General features: G+C 36.0%; 2 protein-coding genes across 2 annotated transcripts in view; one reads left to right on the top strand and one right to left on the bottom strand.

Annotated features, from left to right (window-relative positions):
- Window positions 1-5,196, bottom strand: part of RECQL (RecQ like helicase) — a 39,433-nt gene extending 34,237 nt beyond the window's left edge. Inside the window, exons 1-2 of the mRNA XM_058558670.1 lie at window positions 4,833-5,196; window positions 2,494-2,541 (exon numbers count right to left, since the gene is read on the bottom strand). Of these exons, the coding sequence (XP_058414653.1) occupies window positions 2,494-2,541; window positions 4,833-5,196 (412 nt within the window). The remainder of the gene's footprint in view (window positions 1-2,493; window positions 2,542-4,832) is intronic.
- GOLT1B (golgi transport 1B) lies at window positions 5,137-17,935 on the top strand. Its single transcript, XM_058558673.1, has 5 exons — window positions 5,137-5,219; window positions 10,653-10,744; window positions 12,146-12,324; window positions 13,228-13,309; window positions 15,408-17,935. The coding sequence occupies exons 1-5, from the start codon at window positions 5,195-5,197 to the stop codon at window positions 15,444-15,446; spliced, it is 417 nt and encodes a 138-aa protein (XP_058414656.1). The 5' UTR covers window positions 5,137-5,194; the 3' UTR covers window positions 15,447-17,935.
- The last annotated feature ends 1,881 nt before the right edge of the window (window positions 17,936-19,816 follow it).

The raw sequence follows: 19,816 nt of genomic DNA, 5'->3' as shown, positions 1-19,816 counted from the left end.
CTTTAGAGAATATGCATGGTTTAGATTTAATTATTTTATTGGAAAACAGAAGGAATTTTACAAATTCTGGACAAATGAGTCATAGAGCTCTTTTCAGTCCTATCGTTTAATGACTCTTGAGTCCCAGTGCTTGTAACTGTGGTGTTATTCTGTTTCTTATTTTTACAGTGCCAGAAGTACTCGATGAGTAAACCTGGCAACATTTTTAAGTTTTTTATAATGCATTTTCCAACCTGAAAACGCTCAAAAATAACTGAAAAATAGCCTTAGATTTTATGTCTATTTCATGCCATGATTAAAAGTACCATTTTAAATCATTAACTATCAGGGAAATGCAAATCAAAACTACAATGAGATATCACCTCACGCCCGTCAGAATGGCTATAATTAACAAGACAGGAAATAGCATGTGTTGGAGAGGATGTGGAGAGAAGGGAACTCTCATACACTGCTGGTGGAAGTGCAAACTGGTGCAGCCACTATGGAAAACAGTATGGAGATTCCTCAAAAAATCAAGGATAGAACTACCATATAATCCAGCTATTCCACTGCTGGGTATTTATCCAAAGAACTTGAAAACGCCAATGCGTAAAGATACATGCACCCCTGTATTCATTGCAGCGTTATTCACAATAGCCAAGACTTGGAAGCAACCTAAGTGCCCATCAAGGGACGAATGGATAAAGAAGATGTGGTATATATACACAATGGAATACTACTCAGCCATAAGAAACGATGAAATCCAGGCATTTGTGACAACATGGATGGACATTGAGGGTATTATGCAAAGTGAAATAAGTCAGAGGGAGAAGGTCAAATACCGTATGATTTCCTTCATTAAGTAGTAGATAATAACAACAATAAACAAAAACATAGAGACAGAGATTGGATTGGTGGTTACCAGAGGGGAAGGGGGGAGGGAGGAGGGCGAAAGGGATAATTCAGCACATGTGTGTGGTGATGGGTTGTAATTAGTATTTGGGTGGTGAACATGATGTTATCTATGCAGAAATAGAAGTATAATGATGTACACCTGAAATTTATACAATGTTATAAACCAATGTTACTGCGATAAACAAAAAATTAAAAAATAAATAAATAAAAAATAAAAAGAAATAAAAATAAAAATTAAAAAATTTAAAAAAAAGTACCATTTTACTGATGCTATTAGACTGGTAATTGCTTGAAGTGAGATTTAATTTTTTTTCTTCATTCTGTATTATATTAGTAATGCAGCATTAAAGAAAAAAAATTCCAGTAAATTGAATGGAATGTTCAAATAAATAAATGATAAAAATGGAGACAGCCTAAAAGTTCAACACTAAAAGATTAAGTAACGTTATTTATTTAATGTCACTTCAAAACAACAAAATACAGTGCAGGTACTAAAAATAGAATATTTACAACATAGAATTTATTTAACAATATGTCCATATTCTATATTTACATAATGTTTTTTAAAAATCACATTACAAAACAATATGTACAAAATGTTAAAAATTTTGTTGAAACATAATACATCTAAATGTTACAGTATTAATCTGAGTAGTGGGATTAGAAGTGATTTATATTTTCTACTTTATAATTTCTTAGGTTCCTAGAATTCTATCAAAAAACATAAGATTCCTTGGAACCGTTATACATTGCTGATAGGAATGTAAAATGGTGCAGCCACTATGGAAAACAGCATGGCAATTCCTCAAAAAATTAACCACAGAAATACCATGTGATCCAGCAATTCTACTTCTAGGTATACACCCAGAAGAATCGAAAGCAGGGACTCAAATAGTTATTTGTACACTACTGTTCACAGCCGCATTATTCACAATAGCCAAAAGGTGAAACAACCCAGATGTCCACTGACAGACAAACAGATAAACAAAAGGTGGTATATACATAAAATGGGATATTATTAAGCCTTAAAAAGATACATGTTACAAAATGGATGAACCTCAAAAACATCATGCTAAGTGAAATAAGCCAGACACAAAAGGACAAATATTGTATGATTCCACTTATATAAGGTACCTAGAATAGTCAAATCCATAGAGACAGAAAGCAATATAGTGTTACCAGGGGTTTCGGGGAAGGTGGTAATAGGGAGTTATTGTTTAATGGGTACAGATTTCAGTTTGGAATGATGAAAAAATTCTGGAGATAGATATTGGTGATGGTTGCACAACAATGTGAAGCACTTAATACCACTGAATTGTACACTTAAAAACAGTTAAAATGGTAAATTTTGTTAAGTATATTTTACCACAATAAAAAAAATCTGAAAAAACATCATTTCTATTATCAGAATTTTTAAAACAAATATTTTTTTAAATTTATTTTTATTTATTCATTTTTATTAGGACTCTTTTTTAGGGCAGTTTAAGGTTCACAGCAAAACTGAAGGACAAGTACAGAGAAAATCAAATATTTTTTTCAAAGAACATGCAATTACAAACAGAACAGAATGAACCACAAAATGTAATCATTTCCACTAACCTGAAACGGATACCATTCTAAAATTGAATTGGAGATCCAAATTTCTCTCTAAAAATGGAAAAAAAAAAAAACAACAATTTTTTAAAAGTAGTACTATTGATAATGCTCAATCAATGATAATTTCTCACTACTAAGTACAGAATATGTTAAAAAGTAAATTATATATTGCAGTGACCTTTCAATAAGGACTACTGATTCTTCCCAGGCTAATTTTTATGGAAAATCCTCTAGATTTCAGAGACGTGTCCAAAGTCACATAAACATATAATAACAAGCACAACAGCAATAACACCAAATATCCAGCAGATACACAGTGATGTAGCAAAAGAGTGAAACTTTGAGGTTATCAGTTTTAGCCGTAACTTACTGTGTGCTCTTAGCAAAGTTAACTTGTCCCTCTCAGCCTCTTTCCCTATCTGTAAAATTAGGATAAGAGAATCTATCTTATAAATAACAAGTTAGATAGATTCAAATGTACCAAATTAAGCAAAATCCATCAATATAAATACTCAAACTAATCATTTAGCATTTTATTGATACTGCTTTAAAGAGTCACAATTTAGACTCAATCTTAAAAGAGGAATTGGTATTCTATGGAGGAACTAGATTTCAAAAGGAGAGAATATGAAAAGGTCAGAAGTGGGAAAAAAACATGGTTTGTATTAAGGAACTCTCAATACCTTTGAATGATTAAAAGTTAAGAGTATATATATATGAGCAAGCGGAACGAGATGAGGCTTGAGGGGAGGAACTTTAGATTGCTCATAATCCTCATGAACACATCCTCCAACTCTGATATAGACAATCAACATTTTCTAAAACTAACTTAGAATGTTCTCCAAAGGTAGCTTCAGCATCAACCTACCCTTACCCAGACTGCTGATCTTATGCTGTTCCTAATGTAGAATTCTGAAGCCACCACTAGACTGGAAAAATAAGCAGGGTCTTCTTTGCTTTGCTAAGGAGTTTGGAATAGCCACACCACTAAAAGATATTCAAGTAGGGGAGTAAACCAAGGACTTCCAATTCTTTTTCTATATAAACATATCTTTACCACTTTGTGCAAATATAATTCTCCTTCTCTAGACTATAAGGTTCTCCAGGAGGGCAGAGGTTGACTCTCTTCCCCTTCGTGTTCACACAGCCTAGCAAAGTGCCCTACGTATAGTGCAGGCTCAGGTCTGCTGAGATTCAAAGCAGTGGCTATCTCGACTTATGAAAGAACATAATCTATAACCATTTTTCCCCACTATTTTAAATGACTCCTTTGATTATACGTTAAAAAACTGCTCATAAACTCTTTTCCCAAATGCTGTGACTTAACAACAAAAGATATCTCAATAAAAAATATGTTCAGAAATTAATGAGCTATAGCAGGTCTGTCAGTCAGAAGTATAAGCTGGCACTATTAAAATCAAAAACAAACGGTGACCAGATTTGAAAATTCCCTGAGCAGACAAAACCATTTTTACAAAGTTTAATTTGGCTTATTTTGCAAGATTAACTTGACCTGGGTCATTTCTTGCTTATGCCTCTGGAAATCATAAGCAAAACTTAAACTGTTTCTCAAGGTTGATATGAGATAACCACCAACCAATTCCTTATCATTTAAGAAAATGTTAATATTTTAACCAAACACTGTGAAGAATAAAGTCACTGCCTTCTCACTATATAAACTGCTTTATAACAATATACCCCTGAGCCTCTTTCCATGTTTTGATTTGAGTGCTCCCAGTTTGCGAACTTTTTGGTGTGTGCACAACTACTACTTCGATGATTCATTGATTTTACGCCTGCTATTTTAAACTTTCGACAGCACCCAGAGGAAACATTTTAGGCGGTCACAGCCAGTCATCGATGCTGGAGGAAACGCCACTGAGGTACCACAGACTAAATGGGACACACATCTCCCTCTCCCGCCACCCGCGTTTAGAGGCAACAACAATTTAATAATACCCTCTCTTAAGCTTACACGTCCCCAGTGTTGTTTCCCGATAAACGGTGGCTGCGAAACCTTAGTGAGCAAGCTTCCTGCATGAAAAAGCCTGAGATAAAAAGAGAACGGTCGGCAGTCGAACGTGTCCCTAAAGGCCCGAGATGCACTAGAGCTGGGCGATGATTAACGCTCGTTTCTCCCTGCCAATGTACTGGTGGAAGGAAATGATCTGCGATAGACCGGCCTCGCCCGCAGGCAGAAACAAGAAAAATTAGTCCTTTCAAAGCGGTTAACAGGAATTACCCCTCAGAACCTCTCTCCAAAGGGGTTAAAGAACCCCCAGTCGCCTCCATCTCCCCGGTCTCTGACCCTAAAGCGCTTCGGACTCAGGACCGCTACTCACCTCTTTCAGCCGCTGTCCAATAAAAAAAACTTCCCGCCACCAGGCTTTCCTTTCTTTCCAGCCGAGAGCATCCACCCTTCCGGGTCGGTCCGTTCAACCAATTGCAAGTAACACCCGTCTCTAATTGGTCAAGGGTGTGGCCACCCTGCGCGTCACCGAACAAGACTACGGGGGACTGGTTGATATTGGGAGCTGGTTTAGCCAATGGGAAGCGGTCTTGAACCTGGGGTGGGGGTGGCTGCGTGTTTCCGGAAGACGTGGCGGCTCTCGTCTGGGCTGCTTCCCGGCTTCGTTTCTCCCGACTTTGCTTGCCACCCTGGGCGCCGCGAAGTGCTGTCGCCGCTGTCCTCACCACTGCAGCCATGATCTCCTTAACGGACACCCAGAGTAAGCACCTGCCCCGGGGCCCCGCCTCGAGTCCCCACACCCCTGGGTCTCGCCCGTCCGCCCCTCCGCCTCTCCGCCCCGGGCAATGAATGAAGCTCCGCGTTGGGGGCGGCGGCCTGGGAGACTGAGCTAGGGCTGCGGGGACCTGGAGGGCTACCTTGAGGCAGTGGGAGCTGAGCAGACCTGGCCTGGGAGGAGAGTCAGTGGGGTCTGGGGAGACGCCCAAGCTGGGGGCGGGGGGAGCTTTCGCTGCGAGTTTGTGTACCCCAGGGTCGCGCCGCTGCTTCCCGGTGAGCTGGGAGCTTTGTTCCTGCGGACAGCCACAAGAGAAAATTTGATGCCGGGGCCCGCGGCCCAATCTAGGGGACGTTTCTGCACATGACATCCATGGGGTCCTCTACAAGTTACTGGCTGCTTGTTTGGGAGGCGGTATTTTACATGTCACCTATTGAAGGCTCTTTCTGAAAATATGCTTACATTTAACTGTTTTGAATATTCTCCTTTTGCCACCACTGGAAGCAGCCTTCCGAAAACACCTTCAAACAACTTCACTTTTCTACCAGCTAATGTTTCCACAGTAGTAAAAAGGCACTTTGAGTTCAGTTAAACACTTTCTTTCGTTAATATTGTATACTGTGCTTTCTGGCTTGTCTTATTATTTTAGCATCGTTTTCTGCCTGCCACAGAGTTCTCCAAGCCTATCTTATCTCTAAGATTAACATTGCTGTTTCCTTTTCTTTCACTGTAACCTTTCCACTTTTCTATCCCTTTTTGCCAATCTTAATAATTTTTCGTTTACATATCTGCCCAAGTCTGTGCTTCCTCTCTTTTGATGGTCTTGATAGTCTTTTTGCCTCAACTTTGCTTTATCTGCCACGCCTTTGGTTTCTTATTGTGGCTATCTTACTTGGATTTTCAAGATTTTAAGAATTAAACAGTCTATTGAAACGAAAATAGAATTTCATTGAAAGTGCCCTATTTTAAAGTGGAATCTTAAGGTTTGGATTCAAGTCATGGCTGATTTGAACTTGGGAGAGCTTCTAAGGTCTTCCACACACACTGCCATCTCAGTCAGACAGGCTCCCTTCCTTCATGAGGTTGGACTGGGTCTGCAACCTGTGGCCACCTGCCCTGGCCCAGGAATGGTGCCAGTTTTGGTCTATTGGCCTCGCCTCTTCTGATCAGAGAAAATAATAAGTATAGTCCTTTTTTTGTTTGTTTGTTTAAGCAGTTGCATAAAGGCATCTTCTTTCAGTTTACCATGTGCTTTCATATAAATCGTTATGCTTAATTCTTAGAAGAGCCCTGTAAGGCAGAGAGGAGTATCTCTCTCTTATAATTAAACGAGACTCAAAAGAATTTCAGGGTATGGTCATAAGGAAAGTGACAGAAACAAGACTTGACTCCAGGTCTGCTGACTCAGAAACCTTTGTTCTTTTCACTGTACCCTACTAGCATCTAAGAAGACTTGATATAAACTTTATTTGGATCTACCTTAGAATGATGAAATTCTTCCACAGCAAAAAATAGTTTCAATAGTAGACAGATATTCATCCTATAGAATTATACATTTTTTTGAGAGACAGAGAGATTGTGTAGGATATTCAGAGCCTGTTTTCTTTATGATGCACAGTACTCTGTTGCTGTTGATTGAAACTCAAAATTAAAATTAGGCTGTCCAAGGAAATTAGCATAATTTAATCTCTACGTAGTTTTCCTATCTAACTAAAGTATTACTGCGACTCATATCTATCTGAGTCTGTGATTATTATGTAGATAAAATTATTTGAATTCTTTATCCTGTGCACAGAGGTTCTCATCTGTTGAAGACTTTTTATAGGGACAAGTGCCTGATTTACATCCTTCCAAAAACCAGAACAAGGGGATTGGGTAGGAATATGGGCAGAATAGGAAGCGTTCTTCTCACTTCATTAAATTGATGAGGAAGATGAAATTATACTCCTTACTCTTCATTTGCCAAATGTTTTAGGTAGCACAGTGGATTGGAACACAAAATGATTAGGGAGCCAAAAGCTCTTTGGATTTCAGATGCTGTTTATGTGTGTGTTTAACTGCAGCAATTGGCCATCATTCAAGTGATTTGCCAGAATTATTCTGGGGTTCTGATTCTGGGAGAGGGTGACCAAGCACTCGTCAGAGTAGAGTAAATAGCAGCTGGTAATTGTTTTAAGGGATTCTATAATAGCATTCCACCTCCCCCCATCCCCCCAAAAAACCTGGAAAATTTAGTGAGGGGGATGGAGTAGGGCAGTTCCCGTGCAGCCTCTAAATCTTTACTTCATTATGTCACACCTGAAATTCTACCACAATATTCAGCTGAGTTCAATTCAATTGATATTCAGTTGAGTTCTTTATTATGAAATTTTCTGTTTTGTAAAGGGCATAGTAAGAAAGACAATGCTGCTTTAAAATATTCTAAATAAGATAGCAAAATGCTAACAGTGATTGCCATTGGATTAAGCATATCTTTCCTTATGAAACTTCTGCAATGAACTTTTTATTTTAGACAAATTGATTTTATTAGATTGCTTTTACCAAATTTTTCTTTAAAAATGCACACACACACTGGCAAGAGGAATGAAAGTTTGCTAGTGCACAAAAGGAAGATAAATCCGTTTTACTCGGTATGATTCTGGTGGTGAGAGGGCAGCTCTGTGTAGGGCTTTAATAACCAGAAGGCTTATGAATGCATAGGCATAGGGAAGAAGGGAATTCTGGAGATGAGAAAAGGGCACAATGAGGTCAGTTTGAGACTTTTGGCCCATTCAGATCAGGGAATACTTGGCAACATCACGCCAGTGTCAGTTTTGGCAAAGATGGTACAGGCAACTGTCTCCTGCTGGACTACACTGGATAAAGTAGTAGGAATGTTTTGGTTCCCATGTTAAAGTTGTAAGCTGTGGAGTCTGAAGACTGGATTTGAAGTCTAGCCTGACTCCACTCCCCAACCCCCACCCCCAGACACATACACATTTGCTGATTCTGTGATCAAGGGTAAGTTACTAATCTCTCTGAGAATTTGATTGCCCATATGAAACATAGGGCTGGTGCTACTTTTTACCTCACAATTTTGTTCAAGTAATTACGACATATTTTTATAAACATTTCATTAAACATAAAACCATATTCAGACATTGTCCTTTTTCACTGCAGTCAAACTTTAATGATTCTATGACATTTGCTTAGTTATATTAGATAACAAGCTAATCACATTAAACTTGAGTCACCTAAAGACACTTCCCCTAGAAGTTCACTATACTCCGATGCCCTTGAGTTTCATTTAACCAAACATATTGAACCTGAAAAAAAAATCCTGTGGGAAGCAGTATGGCACACGGACTTTGGCTTCAAATAGACCTGAGTTCAAATGCTTAACCAGACGTGTGACTTGAAGCAAATTAAATCAACTCTCTAAACCTCAGTTTCCTCCATCTCTAAAATGATGTAGTGATACCTACCTTGCAGCAGTATTGGAAGGATATATAAGTTATATAAGATATGTAAAGCACCTTGTAATAGCTAATTCATGATAAATTCTCCATACATAATAGGTGTATTTCCATATCATTTTCTTTCTGTTGAGCAAATAGCTCAAAGTTTTTATGTAATCATTAGGATAATTTGTGAAAAGATAGAAATTAGTCATATTCAAATAACTCAGCTGCCAATGATAAAACCCTAGCTACTAAATAGTTACTTAATGGAATTTTACTTGCTCTTTTGTCCATATTTTCCTCTAGGAAATTATGTTTCACATCTAAACAGTTATTTTGGTAAATTCTCTTAAGGCATTTAAGCATGAAAGTATCAGCCTCAAATTTTCATAGGAATTTGGGTCTCTGGAATATACTTACCAGTATATTTGTAGACAGGTACCTGGATTCTTTTAGACTCACTTTGGCAGAAAAAGGTAGCTGGAATGGAATGCAGTAGTTAACTGTAAATTGAGGAGGTGGAGGATGTAGAAAAAAGTATATGATATAAATTTTCAACTCATCAAACATTTTACATGGCTTAAAATTTTTTTAAGTGGCAGTGACCTAGATTTTAGCTTTCTGGAACCAAGGCAAAAGAGTTAAGTAACAGATTAGAAATCACTAATAGTGTCTTTAAAATTGTGTTTCCAAAAATACGATGGTTTCTGCTCTGATTCATTAATGCAGATAGTGTTTCTAGGTAAAAATAAGGATTGGTGACTATGTCCTGAAAAAAAGCAGAAATGATCAAGGAGGTGATTTAGTGAATTGTGCTTTGTAGCATTAACAGAAAAGTATTAACTGTAACCTTAGAAAGTTAAGACTCTTCAGACTAAAAAGATAAGTCCTAGAGAATACAAAGGCAGTAAAATTATTAGTTTTATATATCGAGTGAACATAGTCTTGAAAGTTTACACTTTGTCCACGACTATATACTCACTACCTAGAACAGTTTCTAGCATCTAGGATTTGATCAACAATTCTTTGTTTTTGAATGAAAGAGTAAAAACCCAGAATATTAATATTAGGTAAAATAGTATTCTTTGAAACTTTGGAGAAGTGATTCTAGGAATCTTAGACTAAATATGGATTCATAGTTCAGATAAATTTTTAGAAGATAAATCTATAATAAGCCATCAAGAAGTTAAAAGTGATGCCTAACCTTCTGGAAATTAACTTTTGAGGAGACAGCTACCTGATTCTCAAAGTTATTTCCTGTTGCCGTTGTGAGAAGCAGTGTATAATTGAATGAAGTATATCATGCTGACCTACCGTACGTAGCATTTCTAGTGGGTTAAAGAAGGAATTAAGTTTAAGAGAGGAAAGAAAGGGGCCAGCCCCACTGGCCTAGTGATTAAGTTTGGTGCACCCTACTTCAGTGGCCCAGGTTCGGTTACCGTGTGCAGACCTACACCACTCGTCTGTCAGTGGCCATGCTTTGGCGGCAGCCCACATACAAAAAAAGAGGAAGACTGGCAACAGATGTTAACTCAGGGCAAATCTTCCTCAGCAAAAAAAGAAAGAGGGGAAAGAAAGAACTACAGATATTGTGCATATAAATAATAGTCATAGAATACGAAAGGAGATAAATAGTAAAAGTAAACCCATATACTTATGTCTGATGCCAGAGGGGTTCTTGGGAGGGAAAAAATATATAATGAAAGGTTTAGAATCCTGATTTATCTTCCTCTATTATGGTTATGTTTGTAAGAAATGCTGTCTCATGTAAGGATTAGAAATTTCCATTCATAGTTTAAATTTTAAGGTAATTTGTTGTAGATCTTAATAAAATGTCATTATAAAGTTAACCTGCAAGGTTGGGGACCTGTTTTCCTTAGATCAGCCAAAAGGAAAACTGAAAAATTTTCTTAGTTTACAGGGATCTTAATGTAACTTTAATTTTTCTCTACCCTTAACCGTATAACTTATGTTGCAGAAATTGGAATGGGATTAACAGGATTTGGAGTGTTTTTCCTGTTCTTTGGAATGATTCTCTTTTTTGACAAAGCACTACTGGCTATTGGAAATGTGAGTTTTTCAATATATATTTTAACTAAATTCATAAGGAAATTTTAACTACAAATGAATAATTGCCTGCTATTAAATTTGGGGGAAGTGATTCACTATTACTCTTATAAAGATTCCTATTACATTCTCTGGTTCCATCAGGAATAAAACCTGTCAGCTTTCTGTTTAAATAAAAGGTAAACACTTAATGAGGTTTTCTAATTCCATGACTCCTCTGTTAAGTGTTTGATATGTGATTTATAATAAATTAAATCAAGGCTGCCTCTAAATAGTTCAAAATAGGTGACTTGATAGCCCCCGGTAAATTTGCTAATATGTTTTTACTTTAAACATCTGGGATTTCACATTTGGTTCAATAGCATAAAATAAACAGAATTTTTAAAACCATTTAAACTTTTTATATCTCTATATTAATAGTTAACTTGCTAAGAAAGATGTGTATGTTGTTTATTTGGAATGTGTCCATGTGTGGAGGTTATGCAAGAGTTCTAGAAATAAGTAATAACCCTTCTAAGAGGGCAATAAAGTCACTGAATAATAATTAAATATCTTTTGAAGTGTATGTTCCCATTGGGCTTTTAGTTGGAAAATATAAAGGATAACAAAATTGTTCAAAATTGGTATTTTAATGAATAATAATATAAACAGTATTGGTATCTCAGAATATGAAGCTTAACCATTAGGCTTAATAAATTTTTGTGTGAAATATTCTTCGCTAAAGAAAGTTAATGAAGAAAGGCAAATATTTGGGAATAAAACCTGGGGAAAAGCAAGCTTTTAATAGATATCCATTTCTTGTCCACTGTCTGAAAACATACAAAATATATGTATATTTGAGAACACATGGCTGTCTTTTTATTTCTGCTACCACCAGATATTCTGGAATTAATAAAACTAGAATCTTCTTCCTGGCTTTGAATGGTTTCTTCTACTATCAACTTGGCCATGTCAGTATTTCTTCCATCCGTAGGAACTCCTATAGCCCATGGTGAAGTTTTCAGAAGCAGGAGTACCTTTGGGTGACATATTTATGGGCAGCTTCCCTCTCCTGCCTTGCCATTCATCTGCTTGACTAAGCCATCCTCATCTAGCTAAACCTGGGAAAACCACTGCAGAGGCAGATGCCCATTGGTAACATCTCATCTTTCTTTGTTTCTCTTTTTCTCCACTGAATCAAGATAGAAGAGGACTGAGAAGAGTGGACTACAACTACAACTTTTAACATGCTTAGCCCACTCCTTGGTTCTGCCTTTTGGTGTGCGTGGTAGTTTTCTGTGGCCGGTTGCCCACATTAAAAGCCAAATGTGCTTCTTTGTATTATATTTAGCTTTGACCTTACTTTTCAGATTTATGCAGCATGTTTAACTACTTTTTCTATGTTGCATTTTCTTTCTCTTCTAGGTTTTATTTGTGGCTGGCTTGGCTTTTGTAATTGGTTTAGAAAGAACATTCAGATTCTTCTTCCAAAAACATAAAATGAAAGCTACAGGATTTTTCCTGGGGGGTGTATTTGTAGTCCTTATTGGTTGGCCTTTGATAGGCATGATCTTCGAAATTTATGGATTCTTTCTCTTGTTTAGGTAAGGCAATTGTTTTATTTTTTCTCTCTCAATAAACCAGCATGTCAAGTAATTATTACAAAAACCCGGATATTTGCATCAGCATGAGTAAGAAGATTATAATTTTCTTAAATGGGTTTTTGTTTACATTGAATCCTTTTATTGCAGTTTTAGATAATTTAATCAACTGTAAAAATGTTTATCGAATGTAGATAATTGCCTATATAAGGGTATAAATTATCTTGTAAAGTATTTTCAATGCAATAAAATTCATTTTATTGGCATTTTAAGTCACTGAATATGTTTGCTGTTTTCATCAACTAAACAGTGATAGATACATAGATAGATCTAGCATTTTAATACATAGAACCTGATACTCTGTAGTCACTGCCACTTGATGACAATTCCTTTAGTGTATATACATATTAGAAAATTTTGTACCCAATACGCTGTAGGAGATTTTGATCAGTTAGTATTTTATAAATTACAGTTATCAAGTGAATAAACAATAGTATGCAATGGGAGAAAATACCTTTAAGTAAGGTTGATTTAATTGTTTATTCAAGAAATATATATCCCTTGTCTTCTATCTGCCAGGCACAGTATTACCCATAGGAGACATAAAAATGAATTAAGTGCCAGATCTACTTTAGAGAATCTCTCGTTTCTAATATGAGAAATAGACTGTAAAGATACCAGTAGGATTTAGTAGTAATGTCATTATAGATGTATAAGCAAAATATTATAGGAGCATTATTAAGGGAAGTGATCAAATCCAGAGAGAGGTGTAAGATATGTTAACTGAAGTTTGAAGTCTCTAAAGCATTCAAAATTTTAACAGGATCCTTTCTCTGTCCCTGGTTAGCAATTGATTTTGGTAATAGAGAACATGTAAGTTCTAAGAACTCTTTTTCTCTCTCCTAGGGGCTTCTTTCCTGTGGTCGTTGGCTTTATTAGAAGAGTGCCAGTCCTTGGATCCCTCTTGAATTTACCTGGAATTAGATCAGTAAGTAATCTTATATTTAGAAATATAATTTTCAAACAAACCATCAAAATAAATACTCTTTGATAGTCTTTGCTTCTATAAATTCCAGTAATTGATATGATTAACTGAGTTTTTTATTATGGTTGTATCACATAGATCATGGTTACCAAGAATGCAAGAGAAAATAATCGTTACTAAACCTATAAAGCCTGAAATTTTATTTCATTGTATCCATTTTTAATATTGTTCTCTATTTTTTAATATAACTCAGATTGATATGCTATGCTACCTTTCTCTTTGACAGTTCAAGGCACTTTTCAATTAACTTTTATATGATCTCTAATTTTAGAAGTAATACTATAAAAAGGGCATCATTATTTTTCATAAATATTTTCTTTCTTGGACTGTATCACCAAATGGGGTGCAGTAAGACAATTAAATAAAGCACTATTAACTGGAAGTCAGATGATGAAATTCTGTTCCTAGCTCCATCCACAATTTGAACAGTCTTGTCAAATCTGTTTCTCCACGGGGCGGCCCTGTGGCCTAGTGGTTAAGTTCAGCCTGCCCCACTTCGGTGACCCGGCTTCAGTTCCCAGGCACGGACCTACACCACTTCTCGGTGGCCATGCTGTCCTGGCGACCCACATACAAAATAGAGGAAGACTGGCAACAGATGTTAGCTCAGGGCAAATCTTCCTCAGCAAAAGAAAAAGAAAAAGAAATCTATTTCTCCAGAGTGGGCCATCAACTTTCTAAAGTCGTTTACAGATCTTTGTAGATGTTTCTGGAGAGACAGTCCATAGCATTTATTGAATTCTCAAAGAGCTAAAGGATGGCTTACCCACTGAAGAATAGGTACCACTATAAGCCTAATCTCATTTCCATCCTCAGGTCAATTTTAGAGTCAGAACCTTACAGCCCAGACAACCTAGGCATTTGACGTTACCTTTGGAGAGGGAATGTTGTGCTTTTTCTGCACCTAAATTTTTCTTAAAATTCTATTGAATCCATGAGTACTTTGAGAGCAACTTTTAGTTTCAGTGTGCCAGTCATCTATTTGTGATAATATGAAATGTTAGCACCTAGGCTTATAGGGGTATGTCCAGATTTCATTTGCATTAATCTCCAAACTCATACAGTAGTCAAACACTGTTTATACTTAGAATGGCTTTTGAATTTACTGAAACTTCTGGTTATAGAGTTGTAATCATTATTCATGTCCTTAATTTAAGGATTCTTCAGTGTTTGCATAAATGGACACTCAATACCATAAATTGTTTATGTTTCCCATATTATTACTTCATTATAATAAATGCTTAAGTGAAAATGTGAATAGTGAAATGGAAGAAGGGTTAGATGATTGCTAGATTTTGATGGTAGTATAGCCACTTGGGGTACATGACTTTTAATGTCTCCACTAATTACTTTGTTTCAATATTTGTTTGCATCACCACCTGGAATGCTGAAGAAAGCCCACTTGCTTTATATGTGGGGTGGAGTAACCAAAGTAAATAACCGCTTACATTAATGTGTGTTAAAACTTATATTCAGTAATTATAAATTTATGCTTGCATCATTACATCTATTTTTAATGTCATTGCCACTTTCAATCTGAAGTCCAGAATACACATTTAAGGTATTTTTAGTCAATAACTGTTGTTAATTATTGAACTTAATGGAGTTAAATCTGTTTGTTCAAAGACTACATAGGCCCAGAAGAGATCCACAGTAATGGTCAGTTGAAATATCTTATTGGGTTCATTAATGCATGAATGGCTGACATCTCAGCTTTTTATTTTTTTGTTAAGCTAGCAGTGTTAACTTCATTTTATCTAATTTTTTTATTCATTGTGTTGCATTTCTCATGTTGCACCTTTAAAGTCATACATATAATATGTCATGCAAAAACAACTTTTAGAAAAAAAATTTTTTATACACATTTACGTGTCAGAAGATGGTGGTGAGTAGTACTGAATTAATCATTGTCAGTCATACCTTAAATTTTCAAGAATCTTCTTATAAAGCTGGGTTTTTAAGTCAACATTTAAAATATTGATATAATGTTTTATAATACCATAGGCTTTCTTTTAATTACCTGTTTTTCTTCTCCTTGCAGTTTGTAGATAAAGTTGGAGAAAGCAACAATATGGTATAACAACAAGTGAACTGAAGACTCATTTAAGATATTGTATTATTTATAAAATCCTTTGAAGACTATTCAGCACAAGATTAAATTACATGAAATAGCTTGCAATGTTCTTTATAGAAGTTTAAAATGTATAGCCTACAAAGTACCAACAGCAGTTTACAAAGAAGCAGTGAAAACAGGCTTCTAATCAAGTGATCTAAGAAGTGAGCAAGCAAACTGAAGGAGATGAAATCTGTGTTACAATGCATATTGAAACTCTCAAAGGCAGTTTTTATTGTTTTTCCACACTGTGCGAAACACAGCCATCCTTGAGAACTGTGGTGCCTGTTTCTTTGTTTTCTATTTTGAAGGTGCAGGAGCACCCATAGGCATTTGCTTTTTAGAAATGTCCACTGCAATGGCAAACATAGTTGCACTGTGTCTCTGAGAGTGATGCATGAGTTAGATTGGATTATGTCATTTTAATGTATTAAAACCAAGGAAAACCCAGTTTTGATGTATGAATCACATTTTTTATAAACATATGGTTAAAATAAAACTTTTATGATTCCTCTGAATCTTAATATTTTAAAGCCAGATGAAAATCTTACCTAGATATTCTCTGTTAGAACATGCAAAGGTCATTCTTTACTAGCTTTTAGTCCCTAAATTATAGCTGACTAAGCACTTTTCTGGTCGGCAACACACTCTGGAAATACTCATACTTCTTGGGAGTCTGACCTAAGTATCTATCTATCATTCATTACATGTAAGCATTTAACAAAAAGCATCCTTGATCATGAAGAAATCTGTTACATAGGTTGTTTCATTGAGTAGTCTTTTATTTAAGATACTAAATGATGCAAACCAAATGGATTTTTCCACATTGTGATGTAGTTTTTCTTTCTTTTTCCTTCTATTTTTTTTCTTAGCAGTGTTTTATTATATTGCTTTTCATAAATTAAAATAACTAACTATTGGTAATGTTTACTTTAAGAGGTAACATGTTAAAAGGTTAAACTTACAGCTGTTTTTTAAGGGCTATTCATGTAAGCTGAGTTCTTACCTTATTTTCAGCTTTTTCCTAACATAAAAATCAGTATGCATGCATGATGTATGCGTCATATGATCACTCTTCACCTTGAGTTCATGGAGAAAATATCTGAGTTCACATGCTGAAGTTATTTACTGTAATTAAACTGGCTATAGTTTCGTAAAAACATGACACTAAAAAAATGATGTGTGGTTTTTTTCTGCCATTGCTGCTTGATAGACAGCACAAAACAGTGGTTGTTTCTTCATTAGTTTTCCAGGGTGGCAGCTTTTGTGGTAGATGTAGGAACACATTTCAACACCCATGGTACTATTTGTTTTACCACTAATGATTGCACTATTTACTTTTTTTTTAACAATTGCAGAGGTTTTTAATGCATAAAATCATTGAAATTTGTGATTTTTATTTACAGACATGTCTACCAAATATATTACAGCTTATGTTATTTTTAGTTAAATCTCTTAATGCATAGAGAATTCCCAACCTTGCTCGTCTGAAGAAGGAAAGACTTGGTATATAGTTTAATGGTTCAGTCTTGTGGATTACTGTTGTTTTGATACTGGCATTTGATTTATGACATAATCTGTGAAAATAGATGATATTGACAAAATGAGACTCCTACCTCAATAGTTTGTTGAATAATAAGAGACCTAGTGTTGCATCTAATGTTCTTCAAAAAGGTAATATCCTCACTTGGAGAGTGTCCAATATATACATATTTCAGAGATTGACTTATACAAGTTGCCCTATAGGACTCTGTTATACATATTTTTGACTGACCCATATTATTTACAGTGGCTAGATAATTCTACCTTTTTAGAGCAAGAACAGTGTCTGTTAATGTAAGGAACATCCGTATTATTTAACTCCTTTGTAGACATGAATTTCTATCAACATGTTCTTTGCACTGTAACAGAGATCTCTTTTTCAACAATCTTATTTTGGAAAACATTATTAGAAGCATGTAAAGGATTTGATAATCGCCCGCTCCTTAGTAGGATTGAGAGGCTGGAGCAGCTGTCGGTTTTAAATGAGTCCACGCTTAATCTCAAATGTGAGTTTGGGGCTGCTTGGCGGCATCGTGTATTTCTTATTCAGAACCATTGATGAGGCTCTGTTTTTAAACATACTAATCCTCTGACAGGAAGCACTGTACCTTGTATTGTTTCTTCCTTTCCCAAGTTAGCCTCTGTCTTTGTGACAAAAAAATGTACTTTGATTATTGCTATAAAGATGGAAGAAGAGGTCTAATATTACTTAGCCTTACATGTTTCTGGCATTGTTCAAATGTATTTTCTGTAACAGAAACATATTTGGAATGTTTTTCTCTTCCCCTTATAAAGTGTAATTCCTGGAGTACAGCTGCTTTAAAAAGTCTCACCGTCAGATTATATGATCTAACAATTGAATATTGTAAATACATTTGTCTTACCTCTTCAATAAAAGGGTACTTTTCTATTAATTGGTGGTTGTCTTAGCTCGGGCTGCTATAGCAAAATTCCATAGACTGGGTGACTTAAACAACAGACTTTAAGTTTCGCACAGTTCTGGATGCTGGGAAGTCCAAAATCTGATGCTGGCAGATTCAGTCCCTGGTAAGGACCCTCTTTCTGGCTTGCAGACAGCTTCCTTCTCACTGTGTCCTCACATGGAGAGCACAGGCGAGCTCTGGTTTTTCTTCCTCTTCTTATAAGGACACTAATCCCACCATGGGGGACCCCCATCTTCATAACCTCATCTAAACCTAATTACCTCCCAAAGGCCGCACTTGCAAATATCGCATTAGGGGTTAGGGCTTCAACATATGCATTTTGGGGAGACACACTTCAGTCCATAACAGTAGTCAAATATATCTTAATTATGAAATTCTAAAAATAAATTTGGCACTACACAATAACCCACCTCATTTTTTTAAAATTAGCCTTTCATGCAATATTCTTTTTTATAAAGTGGATATTGAATCTTTTATTTCTAAATTGTTTAAATGTAATCATAAATAGAAACAGACTTCAGGTAAACCAAGAAAGTGGGCGATAAGTTTAGAAATTGGTGGAGAAATACTTAAATATTTTTTTCTGAAAAGGGAAGGACTATATAATACTTAAGTATTTGTGACTTAAATAAAACCACGTAACATCTGCATCTGTTTTGATCACAAATTTTGGTAAGGCCAAAAAACCACTGGCCGAGTCTACCGCTTAAGGTACCCAATAAATATTTGTTGAATCCAATAAGTAAACTACAAGTCTTGGTTTGTCTGGTGAACTGGAATTCTTGAATCTGTTATTAAATATCCAGCCTATCTTTCTAACCTTGTCCTCTGGGCTGAAAGGTTCCAACCTCTGCCCTTCTGCTACCTGTATCCATGTAGGAAGTTGGACACAGAAGTAGCATGCCCCAAATCCTTCACTGACTGACAAACTTTTTCACGACCTTACCTGTGCCGGCTCTCAAGACCTAATTAAAAGGTCACCTCTGTCGGATCTTTCTTGACCCACTAGGCCAAAACAGTTGGTCCTTCTTTGTCTTCTCAAAGAACTTTTCACTTGTTTGTATTTATTCAGTTATGAAAAAGAGATTCTTGAGGTTCAAAGCCCCAAGTAAAAGGAAGATGGTAAAGCCATTGGCCAACGAATGGAGAGTTTCATTTTGGGTAGCAGGCCTTCTTGGTGCCCCTAAAGCCCCTCCTAAAACTGGTAGCCCTTTGGGGAAATTACTTCTTCCATTTGTTTGTGAGACAACTGGCTATGGGGCAGACTGGCCCTGGCACAGTAGGAGATTGAACCCCATGCCCTCATTCATACTATACTAAAATCCTCTACTTTATCATCAAAGAAGTAATTTGGATATTTTAGTATCATAATAGCCATATTGTCCAGGTAACCTTACTCAAGATAGGAGCTATTTTCTATGCGAATACAATAATCACTGACCTCACAAAAATGCAGTTTAATCAGTGACAGTTATCATTGTTTAAATGGGCCTGGGCACCATCCAGTCAGCTATTTGGATAACATCAGTGATGCAGGCAAAATGGTCTCCACTGAATATGCCTTTAGAAAGGGTTTAGGATCCAATTTGTTCAACGCCCACTGCCGGACCATAATGTCAGCAGAATAAAATTCAATGGTTTAATCCATCATCTGTTTTTAATCAAATAACTTCTTAGTCCATCTCTAGGCTTAGACCTGTAAAAATCTTAAAATTTTGTGATTTAACAAAAACATTTTATTGACAGTCAATGCCCTTTTAGAACAAACAAATTCTGGCATGTTACTTTTGATAAGACTACAATATTGATGATATGTCAAAACCACTCTCTTCACTTGTGCATCTTATACTG

Source organism: Diceros bicornis, chromosome 17 (assembly GCF_020826845.1).
Source record: "Diceros bicornis minor isolate mBicDic1 chromosome 17, mDicBic1.mat.cur, whole genome shotgun sequence".
Taxonomy (NCBI): Eukaryota; Metazoa; Chordata; class Mammalia; order Perissodactyla; family Rhinocerotidae; genus Diceros; species Diceros bicornis.
Note: the sequence above shows the minus strand (reverse complement) of the source record. Positions and strands in the feature narration are given on the sequence as shown.

Bases quoted from the DNA above. Each gene is read 5' to 3' on its own strand.
- GOLT1B (XM_058558673.1), top strand. From the start codon at position 5,195: ATGATCTCCTTAACGGACACCCAGA. The intron at 12,325-13,227 runs GTAAGGCAATTG...TCTCTCTCCTAG, and splicing joins GGATTCTTTCTCTTGTTTAG to GGGCTTCTTTCCTGTGGTCG. The intron at 13,310-15,407 runs GTAAGTAATCTT...TTCTCCTTGCAG, and splicing joins ATTTACCTGGAATTAGATCA to TTTGTAGATAAAGTTGGAGA.